This window comes from Lagopus muta, chromosome 6 (assembly GCF_023343835.1).
Source record: "Lagopus muta isolate bLagMut1 chromosome 6, bLagMut1 primary, whole genome shotgun sequence".
NCBI lineage: Eukaryota > Metazoa > Chordata > Aves > Galliformes > Phasianidae > Lagopus > Lagopus muta.
This window is the reverse complement of record NC_064438.1, coordinates 1,020,045-1,035,249: the sequence shown is the minus strand read 5'-3', so window position 1 is coordinate 1,035,249 and position 15,205 is coordinate 1,020,045. Positions and strand designations below refer to the sequence as shown.

Genomic DNA, 15,205 nt, shown 5'->3' with positions numbered 1-15,205 from the left:
CTCAGCATTCCACAACTCCGGATTGTGACCGACTGCTCACATTGCCCTAATTCCACGGCCCTGGCACCTCTTCCAGTTGTTACGTCGGCAATCTCACAGGACACAGACTGCCCCTTCTATATTCAAAGTGGGCTGCCTGATGCACACCTCCACCCCAGCTATCATCCATAATCTTAATTCTTCCGGGGTGGAACTCCTGCTGTCCAAACAGCGAATCCGTCGGGATTCGATTTACTGAGAATCACGACGTTTTTGGAGGGAATTTCCAGGACAACAAAGCAGCCCACTGTATTTTTAAGCACGGTGCGATTTTTTCACTTTACGCTGTAAATCCCCCGAGTTCGCTGTCAGTTGCCAACTGCCGGCTCTTCCCAGCTACCTCCCAACCCGCACCTTCGCAGCCGCCGCCTCAGAGCCCTTCAGCACCAACGGCCGCGAGCTGCGGCGCGAGGCGCGGGCGGGAAAGCGGGGTGGGAAAGTGGGGCACGAGCCGAGGGCACGAGCCGAGCGCGCGGCGCGAAGGGGGCGCCAGGTGAGGGCGTGGCGCGAGCGTGTCCCCCATTCTCCCTCCGCCCTCCCGGCACCCCCCACGCGCCTCTCCCCTCCCCGAGGAAGCGGAAGTGGGTGTCTCGCGGCACCGGAAGCCGCTCCGTCTTTCCGGTGCGGCGGCGTGCTCGGGCCGGCCGCGGCAGCCTGTGCCGCAGTCATGAGCGTCCCCGCGTTCATCGACATCACGGAAGAGGACCAGGTCCGCTGTCGGGGGGCGGCCCGGCGGAGCTGCGGGCAGGCGCGGGGCGGCCGGGAGGGGAGCGAGAAGCGGGAGGGCAGCCGTTTGCCCGCGGCGGGCCCCTCCGCCGCAGGAGCCGGGCCGCAGGCTGGGAGGCGGCTCCGGCCCTGGGAGGCCCTGTCGTGCCGGGGTTGCCGCGCTCCCCGCCCAGCGGCGCAGCTCGGGTGGGAAGAAGCGCGTTAAAGAAAGCCCGGGTCCAGAGAGACGCCTGGTCTCGGCGCTGCCTCTTGAGGAGCTGCCACCTCCCTCATGCTTTGCTCTGTGGTCTCTTCTGCAGTGCTTTGTTATGAAGTGATAACTACTTCAGTACTAAAGCAGTACGTGTCGTGGGCTTCGCCTGTTTTTGTCTTTGACTGCACTCTGTAGCTGTGGCACGTACCCACTGTGAGAAAGCTCAGCAGTGAGGTGATGCTCTCAGTTCCTGCCTCACACTGAACTGGTGTTCGGGTTATATGCTGTTGTTGGGGCGAGGGCGTGCTATGGGATACTGGGTGATGCCAAACAAGGTCAGCTGCTGCGTGTGCAGCAGGGGAAGAGAAGTGATTGTGGAAGAAAAATCTGTAAGAAATTCTGTTACTTTAACATCGCTGTTCACAAACCGACTGTTTTGGGTGTTTCTTTTAAGGCTGCAGAACTTCGAGCTTACCTGAAGTCCAAGGGAGCTGAAATCTCTGAAGAAAACTCTGAAGGGGGACTTCATGTTGACTTGGCACAGATCATTGAAGTTTGTGATGTGTGCCTGAAAGAGGATGACAAAGGTTTGTCACTTCAAGTGTCACCAGTTCTGCTAAGCATACCGCAATTCATGTTTTCAAATGAGTAACCGTGAGCAGAATTTAGAGCTGTGTCGCATTGCTTGCACGTTAACACATGCGTATTTGTGAAACTGCAGGTACTTCCAGCAAGGCCATGTGAAATTTGCATTTGCTCTGCCCCTCCCTTCTTCAAATGTCTGCTGCCCTTTGAAGGAGTCAGCAGTGGAGCGAGGCTGTGCTTGTTATGAAGGCACCTGAGTTGCATATGAAACCAGTTTTCCCTCTGAGAGTTATTTGATAAAGACTCAGGGCTAGTTAATGTTTCTGGCGACAGATCAAACAGGTAGCAAAACAGTCAAGACTAAATGTCTGCAACTAGGAGACTAGAAGACCACGTTGAGCCAAATCTCTTGCATATTCTGAAGAAAACACTGGTAATGTTGGCGTTTTATCTTTTGCAGTATGTTGCAAAATGAGTATGCACAGCAGAGGTAACTGCAGCACCAAATAGCTGCTATTGATGATGAGGGTTGCTGGCAATTCTGAACAGCTGCATATTTTGTTCTGTGCAGATGTTGAGAGTGTCATGAACAGCGTAGTCTCTTTGCTTCTGATCCTGGAACCCGACAAACAAGAAGCATTGATTGAAAGTCTGTGTGAGAAGTTAGTGAAATTTCGGGAAGGAGAGCGGCCGTCCCTCAGGCTGCAGCTGTAAGTATTTCACAGAGAAAGGTGAGGCACTGCTATCTTGCAGAGTGAGTGCATTATTTTGTGCATCTCTCTAAATCAAAGCATAGGATGTCGGATTAAGATTTGTCTGTTGAGGGGAAAAATGTAAAAAAAAAAAAACAAAACAAAACAAAAAAAAAAACAACCTGAATACTGCTCATCATAAAATCAATTACTGTTATACTTTCTTTGCTAAGTATTGTGAACTTAAAAATGCACAGAGCTTTTGGCTTCTCTGCTTGAACCTGTTGTAAAACTGAACATTGTTACAATTCAGCATGGACTTACGGTGCTGCCAGGTGCTTTGTACAAGCACACGCGTGACTGGAAACGTTGATACACATTCCTTTTTTCCTAAATGTTTCCTAAGCCTTTTTAACTCAGTTTTTTGTTGTTTGTGGTTTAGACTGAGCAACCTCTTCCATGGTATGGATAAGAACACTCCTGTGAGATACACAGTGTACTGCAGCCTTCTTAAAGTGGCTTCATCATGTGGTGCCATCCAGTACATTCCAACTGAATTAGATCAGGTAATTACTGTGGTGCTGCAGGTGGTGGCTTCTGTATTAACCGCACTGCATTTCACTAAGTATTACTCGGAGTTGACACAGGCCATCTCTTCCTGCTAAAAATTGCTAGAGCCTATGAAATAGAAGTGTAGAACACAAAGCTTTTTACCTTTTAAAGGTCTACATGTGGAATCTGGATCGAGCTGCCATTTATTTTTTGTCTCTGCTTCTGTCTGTAGTTCCATGGGTGTTTCTTGCAATATAACGACAGCGAGGAGCTTAGATCAGGAACTGGGGACATGGTGTTCCATGCTCTGGAATCACAGTGTATTGGAATTTCTTGTCCTTAAGGAGTAACACAGAGAATGCAGACTTCTTGTGGCGAAACTTCTACATTGTACATGGGGAGCCTGCTAGTCAGAGGATGCAGAGGATAGATCTCTGTGAAAGATTCTTTTGAATCCTTTTCTGCTTGAGAGTCAATAACTACAGTTTTGTTTTAGCTTTTTTCCAGTGCTTCCTTTTCACTTGTATTTTACTTAGGTCCGAAAATGGATTTCTGACTGGAACCTCAGCACAGACAAAAAGCACACTCTTCTAAGGCTGCTGTATGATGTCCTCGTAGACTGCAAAAAGAGGTATAAAAGACAAGGAATAGATCACTGCATTTTACATTGCTGTACTGCAAGTCATTTTAGGAGAACTATTTCTCATGGCACTTGTAAAATTAATCTGAACTAATAATTCAGTCCAAATATATCTGTTGCTTTTCTCTTTTGTTTTAAGCAGTCTTGCATTAAACCGTTTCTTAGAGAATATTAATTAGTAGTGAATCAGCTACAGACTCCCAAAATAAAACTATTCCTGTTTGTAAATGTTAACCCTCAAGCATGGTAGTGTTATGCCAGGTTTATTAGGCGTAAGTTTAATTGCACTTTTGACGTGTTGGTGCATGGCAGTGCTGTCTCTTTTAATGACTTTGGGAGGCTTATCAATCACAGTTAACGGAATCAGTCTTCTAATATAAACATTGCCTTTAAGACAAAGATTTCTAGCAGTCATCAAAATTAATGTCTGCAGAATACCTGCTTGACTATTTTAAATCATTATCCTGGATCGTAAGAGGCATCTTTGATCTAACAAACTTGGCAGACCAGTGTGTTCTGGCATGTAAAGCAATGCCGTCTGTACCGTGCCTGTAAATTAGTGTAAATCTTAACTGAGAGTTGTCATCAATTAATCTTGGATACACGATAGGGTGATTTGAATGTATTGGCCAGGGCTGTTGATACGGGCTGAAGTGGTTGCAGCGTGTATTCCACAACTGTATCGGCCTGTCTAAACTGTCCCTGCTGCGGGTTGTGGCAGGAGGGAGAGCAGCATTTCCTGTATGTGCATAACACTGTGCTGCTGTAGAAGGAAGAGCTTCTTCCCCCATCCGTTTGTCTGTGTGCACATGCTGCTGCAGGCACTTGTGCAGCTGTACAGTGGATTGGATGGGGAGGTGACCTTTCTGCGGAAGAAAGGCAGGTGTGGAGCTGTCACAGTAGGAGGAGAGTTTTTTCTGGCAGGAGAGTTAGCTTATTCTGGCCTCGTGCAACTGTAGCCTGCAAACGCTGTGTCAGCAGAGCAGGATCATTTTTACTGAATCTCCATTTAGGGATGATTAATCCTCATGGAGTTGTTACTCTGAGCTGCAACATGAAGGCAATTTCCTGTCATTAGTGTTAAAATGCTTTTGCATTGATGATGCTTCATAACAGATTTAAACTGGTCAAAATCATTGCAAAAATGTTAATCGGACTTCATATGCAACATAGCACTTCTGTTTTACAGGATTACACTCATAAGCTGTAATGCTCTTACTCCTGAAATATTTCTCATCCTATTGATTTATTCAGAGGTTTTAATTAGCTCTTCCCATATTTCATAGCGGATTATGTTTTAACTAGTTTTACTATCAAAATATGTGAATTAAACTTCTAGCTTTTGTTCTCGGTGCTACAGTAAGCTTACTGCCAAGGTTATTCAGCAGTTAGCTGCCCAGTTTCAGAAAAAAATGACATTTTTGCTTACCAGTAATATTTTTTAAGTGAGGCATTAAAAACTTCTACAAACTCTGTAATATATTACTTCTGCACTCAGTGTCCTTTCCATCTGTTGCAGTGAGCTTTGCAGTGAGTAGAGCAATTTTTCAGAGCACTTACACTCTTCTCCAGGAAAGAAAACAAGAAGTGACCCCAGCACCTTTGACCTGGTTCACTCTCCTGGATCAGTGGGCAGTATTTGCAATCGTATGGGAAACGCACAGCAGCATTCCAGCTGTAGCACACAGGAATGCTGCTCGGTGCAGCGGTATGGGAAGATAAGTGGGAACTGAAAAATAAGCAGTAAAAATCATACCTCAGTTACTTTGTTGATTTATGATCAAGGAGAAAAAAAACATTGTTGAAAGGAATGGAATCTTGGTCCTTTGGCTTCTTTTATGTTTTAACTTCAGTTCACGTGGCAGAAGAGATGGCTTTCCCCAGCGACCTTGGTAGCAAACAGCTCCTGAAACGCTTATTTTATCGAATCTTTTCCATCCCTGATGGAAGTTTCTTTTTTTCTGATGATCAGAATTGCCTTGAGCTCTTTGAAGAGGCACTCTTATCTTTCCATCGATCGGCTAAAGAAAAATCAGTAGCGGCAGCTGGAAAATTGACAGCTGGTGTCGCGTGTTTCTGGGTTCTTGTATTTGGCAAATGAACTTTGCCAGAGGTTAGTTACTTTCTCTGCTGCTTATGATTGATTCTTGCCATAAAGGCTCTATGGTAGTTTTCTGTGTCAGCTTGCTTAACGTTCAGCACTTGCCTAGCTGTGTTGGTATGAAACTGCAAGGTAATACAACCTGTTTTCTTTTCCAGTTACAGGTGAAGTTTTGCAGGCAGGCATGTCTTGTTTGCAGCCTAAGAGTTGTGTTCTCCTACGAGGCCCTGAATTTCATGCCAGGCTCCAGCCCGATGTAGCTTAGAGTTTTAGCAGTAACCTTTGGCAAAATGGTGACCTGTCTTAGTGCTTTAAACACCGTGATGTGTAGTAGTGGTGTGATGCTGAATAGAATCAGATGAAGGAATAAAAGGAGTAGAATGATCCTGACGTATTTGTTGAGACTCAGAAGAGTTTCACACAGGAAGCTTGGGAGCAGAGACCAGGCAGGGGATGTGAGCCCAGCGAGGTGGTGGGTGATGCATTTCAGCAGTGGCGACAGCAGTGTGAAAGACAAGACATGTTCTGGTCAGCTATGCAGGTTTTTATGAGTGCAGCATGCAGGCTCTTGTTCACCTCTGGCAAAAATGCATAGCAAATGGCAGGGATTGTGCTGAAAGTTGTGTTTTGTAGCTGGGAATTTGATCTATTAGACAGTGTTACTGTGCTCTTTGTAGTTTTCATGGAAATAAATAGGAGGGATTTGTTTTGAAGCAACCTTTGTATGTGCAAAGCTGTCTAAATTTGTTTTATTTCACTGTTACGTGGCTATCTGTTCTTCTGCACACCAGTATCAGGTGCCATGCCAAAGCATAGGCTGACCTCTTGAATTAGAGATAATGCCTTCTTCCCGTGATGTCTGAGTATTTGCACTGCACATCTGTGAGAGCTGGGAGCACAAAACATCGGTGGTATCTTTGGGAGCACAAAACTTCACTCTACAGAGAAGCTGTCAAATAGCAATTTTATGAGTTTTATGATAAATACCCGTATAAAGGTAGTCATTGAACTATGGAAAAAAAAACAACGGACATTCTAGCTTGTGCTGCCACTTAGTTAAACCCATACGGGACGTGCTGATAGTGTTGTGTAGGTTTAGTCCTCTCTTGTGCAACTTTTGCCATTGCTTTAAGTAGTTAAAGCAACTTGATGCGTTCTTGTTGCACAGTTTATTCATCTCAGGAAAACTTTGTAGGTCCACTAGACCCTACTTACATATGTGTTTCGACTGGAATACTGTTAAATTTCTTCACAGGGGGAAATTCCCTGTATCTGCAATTGAAGCACTTTGAAGGAAGAATGTAGCTTTGCATTGTAGCTCAGAGAGAACAGCATCCTTCCTTCCTGTGCCCTCAGGAAGTACTGCACGAAGGGGGTCCCAAGGATACCTGCACCAAAGCAGTTGCCAGACTGTATGAATGCATGGGGAATTTCTGCAGAGCTCCTGTTCTTGTTACCAGGTGTTGGTTGTATCTGCACCCAGACCATACTGTGTCCATATTAAGTACTAAGGAGGCATCAATGAAGTCTGTTATCTGTCTGGACAAACTATCGCAGCTACTGTCTTCGTAATTAATGAGGATCCCATAAGAAATAGGATGATGCTTTTTGTGTTTTGTTTTATGGCTGAAGGCTTTGTAAAGAAGCATCAGAAGTTGCTGGCCTCACTAGTGGTGAGAACTTACGCATAAAAATAAATAAAAATCAATTAAAATGACACAGTCTCTTTCTTATCTGTCTTGGAATGGTTTGCAGTAACACTGAGGAGCTGTTTAAAAAAATCATCTGGGTAGACAAGGCTCAGAGTTTACTCCTTTTTCTTAGAATGAATGCTTTTTTTTCCCAGAAGCTGTCTGTCAGCACAGCGTTGGGAGCTGCTTGCTTCATGGCAGCCTGAGTTGCTTGGATTGCTGGCCACTTAACTGCATCAGTGAAACGAGCAGCTCTCACTCTGAGTACTTGGAGACAATCTGTGAAAGAAGAAAAGGGAGCTTTTACGCAGCTATTTTTCTGACCATAAATATTGTTGAAGATATGCCGTCTTACATTTGAAATAAACTTTGCAGTGCTACTTATTCTGCAATGATTAAATCCAGATGTGCATAAGAGGAGCGTTCTAGTGAACCATATAAAGCTGTTCCTAGCTCAGAAAGCTTTTTCCATAACCAGCAGGTAATTTATCAATTTAAGAGAATGAAATGAAGGGTGAAGATAAACATTTTGTAGAACAAGAATTGAAAGAATACATCTAGTTAATTTGTTCTTTCCACTAGAATTAAAATGGATCATCTACATCTTTTCAAGTGTAATTTAACTTGACCTGCAACATCATGACGGAATTATTTAAATATTTGAGTGTTTTGGAAGTAGTTTTTCAGCAATCCTAAGGTGACTTTGTTTTTCTTCTCCAGCGACACCGCAGCAAAAGTAATGGTGGAACTACTGGGGAGTTACACAGAGGACAACGCTTCGCAGGCTAGAGTTGATGCTCACAGGTAATGCTGCCTTCCTGGCTTCCTCACAAGTTTTTACTGTATTGCAGTATCGTGTCGATGGCCTCGTGTGAAAGAGGATGGAATGGCCTTGTTGGCAGGGGCCTTTTTTCTGTGGCACTGCTGGCCTGATGAAGAGTTTGCAGCCTATGGTAGGTTTGGGTGTTTCTAGGTTCACTGCACAGTGCAAGCACTCAGGAATAGTGCTGCTCACTGCTGAACTCTTGTAAAATAGGTGGTTTACATCAGGTATCTCAAAGTATCCAAAGTTGAATTGGCATCCTGGATTTCAGATTTTTTTTATTTTATTTAACTTGCTGGTTATTTGAATCTTTAACTTAAACGTTCTTTTCGGGTAGCACTTTCTATTGAAATTATTGCTCTCTTTTCTAGGAGCAAATGCTAGGAATATGAAAAAAAAAAAAAAACTACTTGGTGGATATGCTGGAAGTAAAATTGGTTCTTAACAGTGTGTTTTCCCAAAGGCAAAATTCTGCATTCTGCCTGCCACTGCTCTGACTAACGCAGGTTTTTAATGAGTTCCATAGATCTGCTGTGTGTGAAATAGCTTGTACGTAAGTTTGCAGAAAAATCAGGACTCGTTTTGAAAATTAAAACATCTGTGCATAAGAAAATGAAAACCTCAGTGAGCACCATGGAGGCCTTTAGGGTCTCAGAGAACGTACCTCCTTAGAGCTGACCGCACTGCTGAGTCCAGGCAGACTTGAGGTTCTTCTGGGCGTGCGTTACGTGGCAGGGTCGTGGTGTAGGCCATCAGCACTGCTGTAGCACTAACAGTCTTCTGATGTGCTGTCGAGCAAATGCTTTCATCTAGAGTTCTAGAAACACTTTAGGACTGTTTATAGTCTGGAGCTGCAACTGATAAATCATAGGTCTTGCAGTGTTTGGTATTGAGGTTTTCTCTGCTTTATGTCACATGTTCAAGTATAATTAATCTTCCTAAACGACTTAATTCTATGAAATTTTAGGAGGACAGTAAAAACACCACGAGGAATGAAGGTTTGGCTGTAATAAATGTACAGTTGGATACGGTAGGTTCATCTGTAGTCCTACCACCTGGCAAACTTTAATTGTGATGTGGGGCAGAGTGCTGAGCGTTTGCTCTCTTGTTTTTTTCCAACTGTGAAGCAAAGATTAAAGTTACTTAGGAATGTGACATGCCTCATATTTAAGCGTAGTTGACAACCCTGGAATATCTCCTGGAAAGCAAAGAAAAACAAATGGAGTTGCATTTAAAATGTGTATTGCTGTGCAAGTAATTATTTTTCTTTTCTAATTAGATGCATTGTACGAGCATTGAAAGATCCAAATACCTTTCTCTTTGACCATCTTCTTGCCTTGAAACCAGTCAAATTTTTGGAGGGCGAACTTATTCATGATGTGAGTAGCTTTCCTTTTAGCAAGCTGGTTTAATGTGTTAGGAAGCCCTTGCTTCGTTAGTGTCTGTGGAAATTCATTGGAAGAGTGGTCTCCATCATTAATCTCAAGTTGCAATGTACTATTGTTTAAAAAATGTTCTTAGAATCAGAAAATTAAAATGTTACGTGTAAGATGTGTAATAGAAAGCTTCCCTTCAGAAGCTTTGGAAGATGAGTTACAAGTTGCACCTTCACCATGAATTCTTTTGGCAAAACTGTCTTTCTGATCTGAGAAAATAAGCACAGCACAGATTGCCCTTGGATTTCAGTAGGAGACTTTCGAAGAACTGCAGCTTTTATTGTTATGGGGGTTGTTTATTTGTTGTTTTTTTCCCAGTTCAGTAGTGTTTACGGTGTTTTATGTGTCTGCATTCTCCAAAGAGGGAAACAGAAAATCTTTAAACTATTCTTACATTTGTTTTCCATCTTCTAGCTTTTGACAATTTTTGTAAGCGCTAAGCTAGTATCCTATGTCAAGTTTTATCAGAACAACAAAGACTTCATTGACTCCCTGGGTAAGTTTTCAAGTCGTTGTATTTCTGACATGGCTTAGATTATAGAACCTGCAGAGGACTTCAGTTCCAACCCAAATATCAAAGACAGAATTTTAATAGTGGTTTTGTTTTTTTCCTAAACAGTGGATCAGACTGTAACCTCTCAGACTAAGTGTGGTTTGTTATATATGCTAGAACAAGCTGTTTTGGGGGTTCCAAATAGAATCTGTTCTTCTCCACTTCATTCCCTTAAACCCTTTGGGAGGGAATATTTACTGCATTTGGTACGTCAGGCTGGGTCGGAGATGACAACTCCAATAAGCGAGACAGCAGCTTGTGTAAATCTCTTACCAGTGTTTTTTTAATGATCAGTAACTTTATAACAGCAAATACCTGAGATAGTTGCCCTGAACTGCAAGGTAAGAGATGCAGGCAGTGTGCTGTGTGCGCGTGTGCTGATGCGTTAGACCTGGCAAGTCACAGTCTGTCCCAGTTAATTTGTTTCATCACATGGAGCGATGTGATGGAATGTTAATGTCAGCACCCTCTTTATTTACACACTGTGGAAAAAAGGAGTAGTAATTAACACTGTGACACTCCCCCGTTGATGTGTAATTGACTGTTTCAAAGGAGCACTGGTTCATAAGCTATTGCGTGCATTAAAATTACGTTTTTTATATTCCAGCTTTTTAGGACAGGGGTCAGTGACAATGCAGAAATTGCTCAATGATGCAGATTTTTTTATTACTGCATTAAGGTTTTGACATATTAGTAATGAATAAATGTTTCCATAAAATCTGATTTTTTTTTTTTTTTTTATAACTTTGATTTTGAAATGACACTTGAACACGAAGTGAATGCATTTGAATAAAGGCATAGTTTTGCTAAAGCTGAGTTTAGTGCAGCCTTTTAACATATGCATTATTTTGTTTAATGGAGTGTGGTATAATTCTGGGAATAATTACCCTCAAAGCTTAAAAGTGCTGGTACTCTGAGTATTAAAATAATAGTTTTGTTCTTATTTTTAAAGATAAAAATTAGCAGCAAGTTTTCAGTAGTTTGTACATGTGTGCACAGGATAACATGATCGCTTGTCTCTCTATCTAAACATTCACTGTGTGGACATTTTATACTTCTCTTTCTAAGGGAAGAGATTTTTTTTATATAGCAGTTACTTTTATGTGTTGGAATGGTTTATCAGTTCGGTACTCGCCCATGGAAGTATTTGCTTAAAATGCAGCTGTGCTTATATCTGTACATCATACAACAGTCATCATTTATTTTGCTTTGCCTTCCTGTATCTACGTTTAACTGTGAGTATAAGGTCTCCCTATTTTCAATATGTCTGGTATTCAGGTGATCTAGCAAAACCCTTCAATATCTCTACAGCTGTTTTGAAAAACCACCTTCCACCTTGCCTTGATTTCTCACCTTCTTTGTGGTGCACTCAGGAAATTGTGAATGCCTTTCAGCTATGGCTAAGGTAGAGATTCTGAAGCAGTTCCAACTGCAGTGCTTGGAACTTGGTCTACTTCTTTCAGCTATGCCTTCTGAAAAGCAGTGGCAGGTCAATGCAAAGCACAGTATGATTGTTTGAGGAGGCATTCAGCACTGCTCTAAAACATCCAGATCTGTTCCCCAAAACAAGTGTGTTTAATCATTCTCTTTCTCTCTCTCCCAATTCTCTCAAGTGTTGGGCTTCAAATAAAGAAGGATGTTGATAATTTCAGAGCTGTTGCAAAATCAGCTTGATTTGGGTCAGAGCCAGTTAAGATTGGTCCACGAAAGCTGTGCAGTGAAGGCTCCTACAGGTGGCTTCAGTTGGTTACAATTTGTTGTTTTATTAATGCTGACAACTTAGGCCAGCAGTAGCATTGTCTGTGTCAACTGAGTCGCCCTAACATGTCCACATTTAATCTGGTATTATCAGCAGCCTTTTTCAGAAAGTTAATCAGCATCTCATTTGCATTTGTTAATTAGGGTTAATGTGTGCTAATTGATTTTTTGATGCTTGTAGATTTCCATTAAACTCAGGTATATTTTCTGATGCTCCTCATTCGTATGAGTTATAGTGATCACGTTTTTGTTGAATTGGTGCCAAATAGGGAGCCTGCATCATAATTACAGCTAATTAACACAACATGATGTCCTCTACTAATGTGCTTTCCTATTAGAGTACGGATGTTATAAATTCCAAACTTAAATATTTAGTGAAGCCGTGTGGATGCTTATGATGTCACTCCAAAACCAAATGATTGCTGCTCATTTTAAAGGCACCTCCAGTGAAGCCTAGTTGGTGCCATGGAGAACTTGACAAAGAAAGGCCTTGGCTCATCTAAGGGCAGCTCTGTTTGCCTGCACTTTTTCAGGAGAGAGAACTCAGCTTTACCTGTGCAAGCCCAGGGTTCTGTTCTTAGAGTTGCCATTCATACTACCCTGCAAAAGCTCTAACACATCTTGGCACCTGTTTACATGCTCTTGCAGAGCACTTTTTTTTTTTTTAGATAGTAGAAGCAGTGAACATGCATTTAACTCAGTGCTTTTATAATACAGTGTAAGCAGCTACTCAGAACATGTGTTTAGGGGACAGAATTGTTACGCTGCTGAGCCATGACAGTCTTTTAAAGTACATACGTGTGAACGAGCAGTGAGGCTGGAGGAAGGCTTTGACATCACCAGGTATTTTTCTTGCATTGCACTGCTATGCTTCCTGATGATCCAACTAAAAACATCACCTGTGCCCTTACAGCCCAAGTTCTGATGATGTCCTCAGTGGTTCAAAAAACTCTGCACTCTCTTCCTTTTGGGTATTTATTTTACTGATGATTGGGTCTTGGTGAATTCATGGGTAAAGTAGGTGCTTTAGCAGAACACAAGGAGGATGCAGGAATAAATATTACCTCAAAAAAACATTGATAAAGCCAGGTAGAATGTTTTCACTATGTGAAATTCTAAATTATTGGAAGAATATATAGTAAAAACCATGAAAACTAAACTAGGTGTTCTTGAATTAATATCCATAAACCGTCAATACTTTTCACACAGGCTTGTTGCATGAACAGAATATGGCAAAAATGAGGCTACTTACTTTCATGGGCATGGCTGTAGAGAATAAAGAAATATCATTTGACACAATGCAACAGGAACTTCAGATTGGAGCTGATGATGTAGAAGCATTTGTCATTGATGGTAAGAGCTGTACCAAGTACTTTATACAGTGCTAATGAACTGTACCCTATATAGTCTTCTGAGCTAATATTAAACAGTGAGAGAAATGTTTAATTCTATTCCAGTATAGATGTATCTGTAAAACTTTTGTGCTTGAATGTATGACTTTGAAAGAGTTACTTTCTTAGTCATGGGAAATATATTTCAAATAATTCTGTCTAATAAATTGTTCACAGGTTTGTCACCTGGTGTTGTTTGCTGTCATTAAAACTATTGGTTTGTAGGGGTATTTATTATTATTTTTACAAGCTTCTTGAATAGTTCAGTTTGACATCAATAAGAGCAAGATACATCCATCTTATAACATCATTTTGCATTTCTGCCTATTGAATTGTTAAAGCTGGCAGCAAAACAGTGTTAGGTGAACTACTGTTTTATAGGAAGCTTATGCAATGTGACATCACCCTATCTTGAAAATAGGGCTTAAAACAGCATTTCTTTTTTGCAGCTGTAAAGACAAAGATGGTATACTGCAAAATAGATCAGACACAGAGGAAAGTAGTTGTCAGGTAAGACTTAATTCTTCGTAGCATTTTGTAGAACTTAGTGTGTTCTAATTATTTCACTTACAGTTGTAGAATATTTTAACTAGAGGCAAGGTATTGTTCCTAGCACTTGGTGATAGTTAAGTAGTTGCTATTTATCATAATTTTATTAAAGCTCAGACTGAATGTGATTAGCTTATTTAATGAAAGAGTCCTATTTTCCAGCACATTTCATTTAATGACCTAATAGTGACAAGAATACTAATGACTAGCGTTGCTTTAAATATTTGGGAAGGCTACAGAATTCTGTAACTGGTGAAGTGCAGCTTCTTACAGAAAATAAAAACTTCCCTGCTCACGTGTGAGATTTAAGTTATGCTGTAAAAAATTGCTAGGCGAGTATTACATCTAATAATCACCTGATCTTGTTTTACTTCTCTAGTCACAGCACACATCGGACTTTTGGAAAGCAGCAGTGGCAGCAATTGTACGATACTCTAAACACCTGGAAACAAAATTTGAATCAAGTCAAAAACAGTCTTCTCAGTCTCTCAGACACCTAAAGCATAACCTAGAAACGTCTTGCAATAGATACATTTTATTCAAAACCTTGACCATGCGTGAATGTTTCCAAAATGTATACAATTGGTTTGAAGAAGATGAGTATTCTAAAGTGGAACAGAAAAGCAATAAAATGTGGGAAGATCTCTTGTTGATTTTCTTATATAATTAGAAATAACTGACCGTAGCAGTACCCTGTTTCTTTTGTTCTTGTTATTTATTTAGGTTTCTTGTATGAAGATTGCTGTTTGACAAGAGGTGGGGGGGGAGGGAGGTGAGGAAAGTGATGGTGTAAGTAACTGAAGTGAGAGGTTACTGTTATCCTGGAGGAGGAGGAACATGAACCAGAAGTGAGACTTTGTAAGTCATACCCCAGTTTGAGTGGGGAAAGAGGCATTGTTTTCACAGAACCTACTACAGCAACCTTAAGTGGCACGAGTCCATAAGAACAATTATGTTTTGCAGCAGTGTTCAAAAACAGGGCAGTCTGTCAACACAGACTAGAAGATCTGGGCACTGGTTTAGCACTGCGTAAAGTCTTATTACAACATCTAACTTGTGAACTTTTAACTTCAGGCCAAATTCATAACAACTTGCTTGCATTTGATTGTAGAAACAGATTAATTAGAGTTGCATCTATTTTTAAACAAACAGTGTTTAGCCTGTAGTAAACGTGGAAGTACATGAATATACACTACATAGGAATAGCTCTACCAACTTGGCTTATAGAAGTGGTTTATCCATCTCCTACCACTGCTTTTTACTGTCTTCATATTTTCTTTTTCTTGATGAGCAAAGTCTTTCCAAATTGATGAATTTCTCAATTTCTTCTGTTTGATTTTGTACAGTGGAATTATGAGTAGGACATCTGTCCTCCTCTGCCAGCGTTCTTCCACTTTGTGCTGGAGTTACAGTCATGGGAGATAACTTCTGCTCATTCAAAGCAGTAAATCCTTCTTTCACCTGTCATGGAAAGAA

At 41.4% G+C, this 15,205-nt stretch overlaps 2 protein-coding genes across 2 annotated transcripts in view; one reads left to right on the top strand and one right to left on the bottom strand.

Moving 5' to 3' along the window:
• Positions 1 to 616: 616 nt before the first annotated feature.
• On the top strand, positions 617 to 14,373 carry EIF3M (eukaryotic translation initiation factor 3 subunit M). Its single transcript, XM_048950210.1, has 11 exons — positions 617 to 748; positions 1,413 to 1,545; positions 2,115 to 2,253; positions 2,678 to 2,801; positions 3,324 to 3,418; positions 7,940 to 8,023; positions 9,322 to 9,421; positions 9,893 to 9,974; positions 12,999 to 13,142; positions 13,630 to 13,690; positions 14,109 to 14,373. The coding sequence occupies exons 1-11, from the start codon at positions 707 to 709 to the stop codon at positions 14,227 to 14,229; spliced, it is 1,125 nt and encodes a 374-aa protein (XP_048806167.1). The 5' UTR covers positions 617 to 706; the 3' UTR covers positions 14,230 to 14,373.
• Positions 14,374 to 14,487: 114 nt separating this feature from the next.
• The window catches only part of CCDC73 (coiled-coil domain containing 73), a 53,071-nt gene continuing 52,353 nt past the window's right edge, over positions 14,488 to 15,205 (bottom strand). Inside the window, exon 19 of the mRNA XM_048948103.1 lies at positions 14,488 to 15,190. Coding sequence (XP_048804060.1) covers positions 14,975 to 15,190 — 216 coding nt within the window. The 3' untranslated portion in view covers positions 14,488 to 14,974. The remainder of the gene's footprint in view (positions 15,191 to 15,205) is intronic.

Bases quoted from the DNA above. Each gene is read 5' to 3' on its own strand.
- EIF3M (XM_048950210.1), top strand. From the start codon at position 707: ATGAGCGTCCCCGCGTTCATCGACATCACGGAAGAGGACCAG. The intron at 9,422-9,892 runs GTGAGTAGCTTT...TCCATCTTCTAG, and splicing joins AGGGCGAACTTATTCATGAT to CTTTTGACAATTTTTGTAAG. The intron at 9,975-12,998 runs GTAAGTTTTCAA...CTTTTCACACAG, and splicing joins AGACTTCATTGACTCCCTGG to GCTTGTTGCATGAACAGAAT.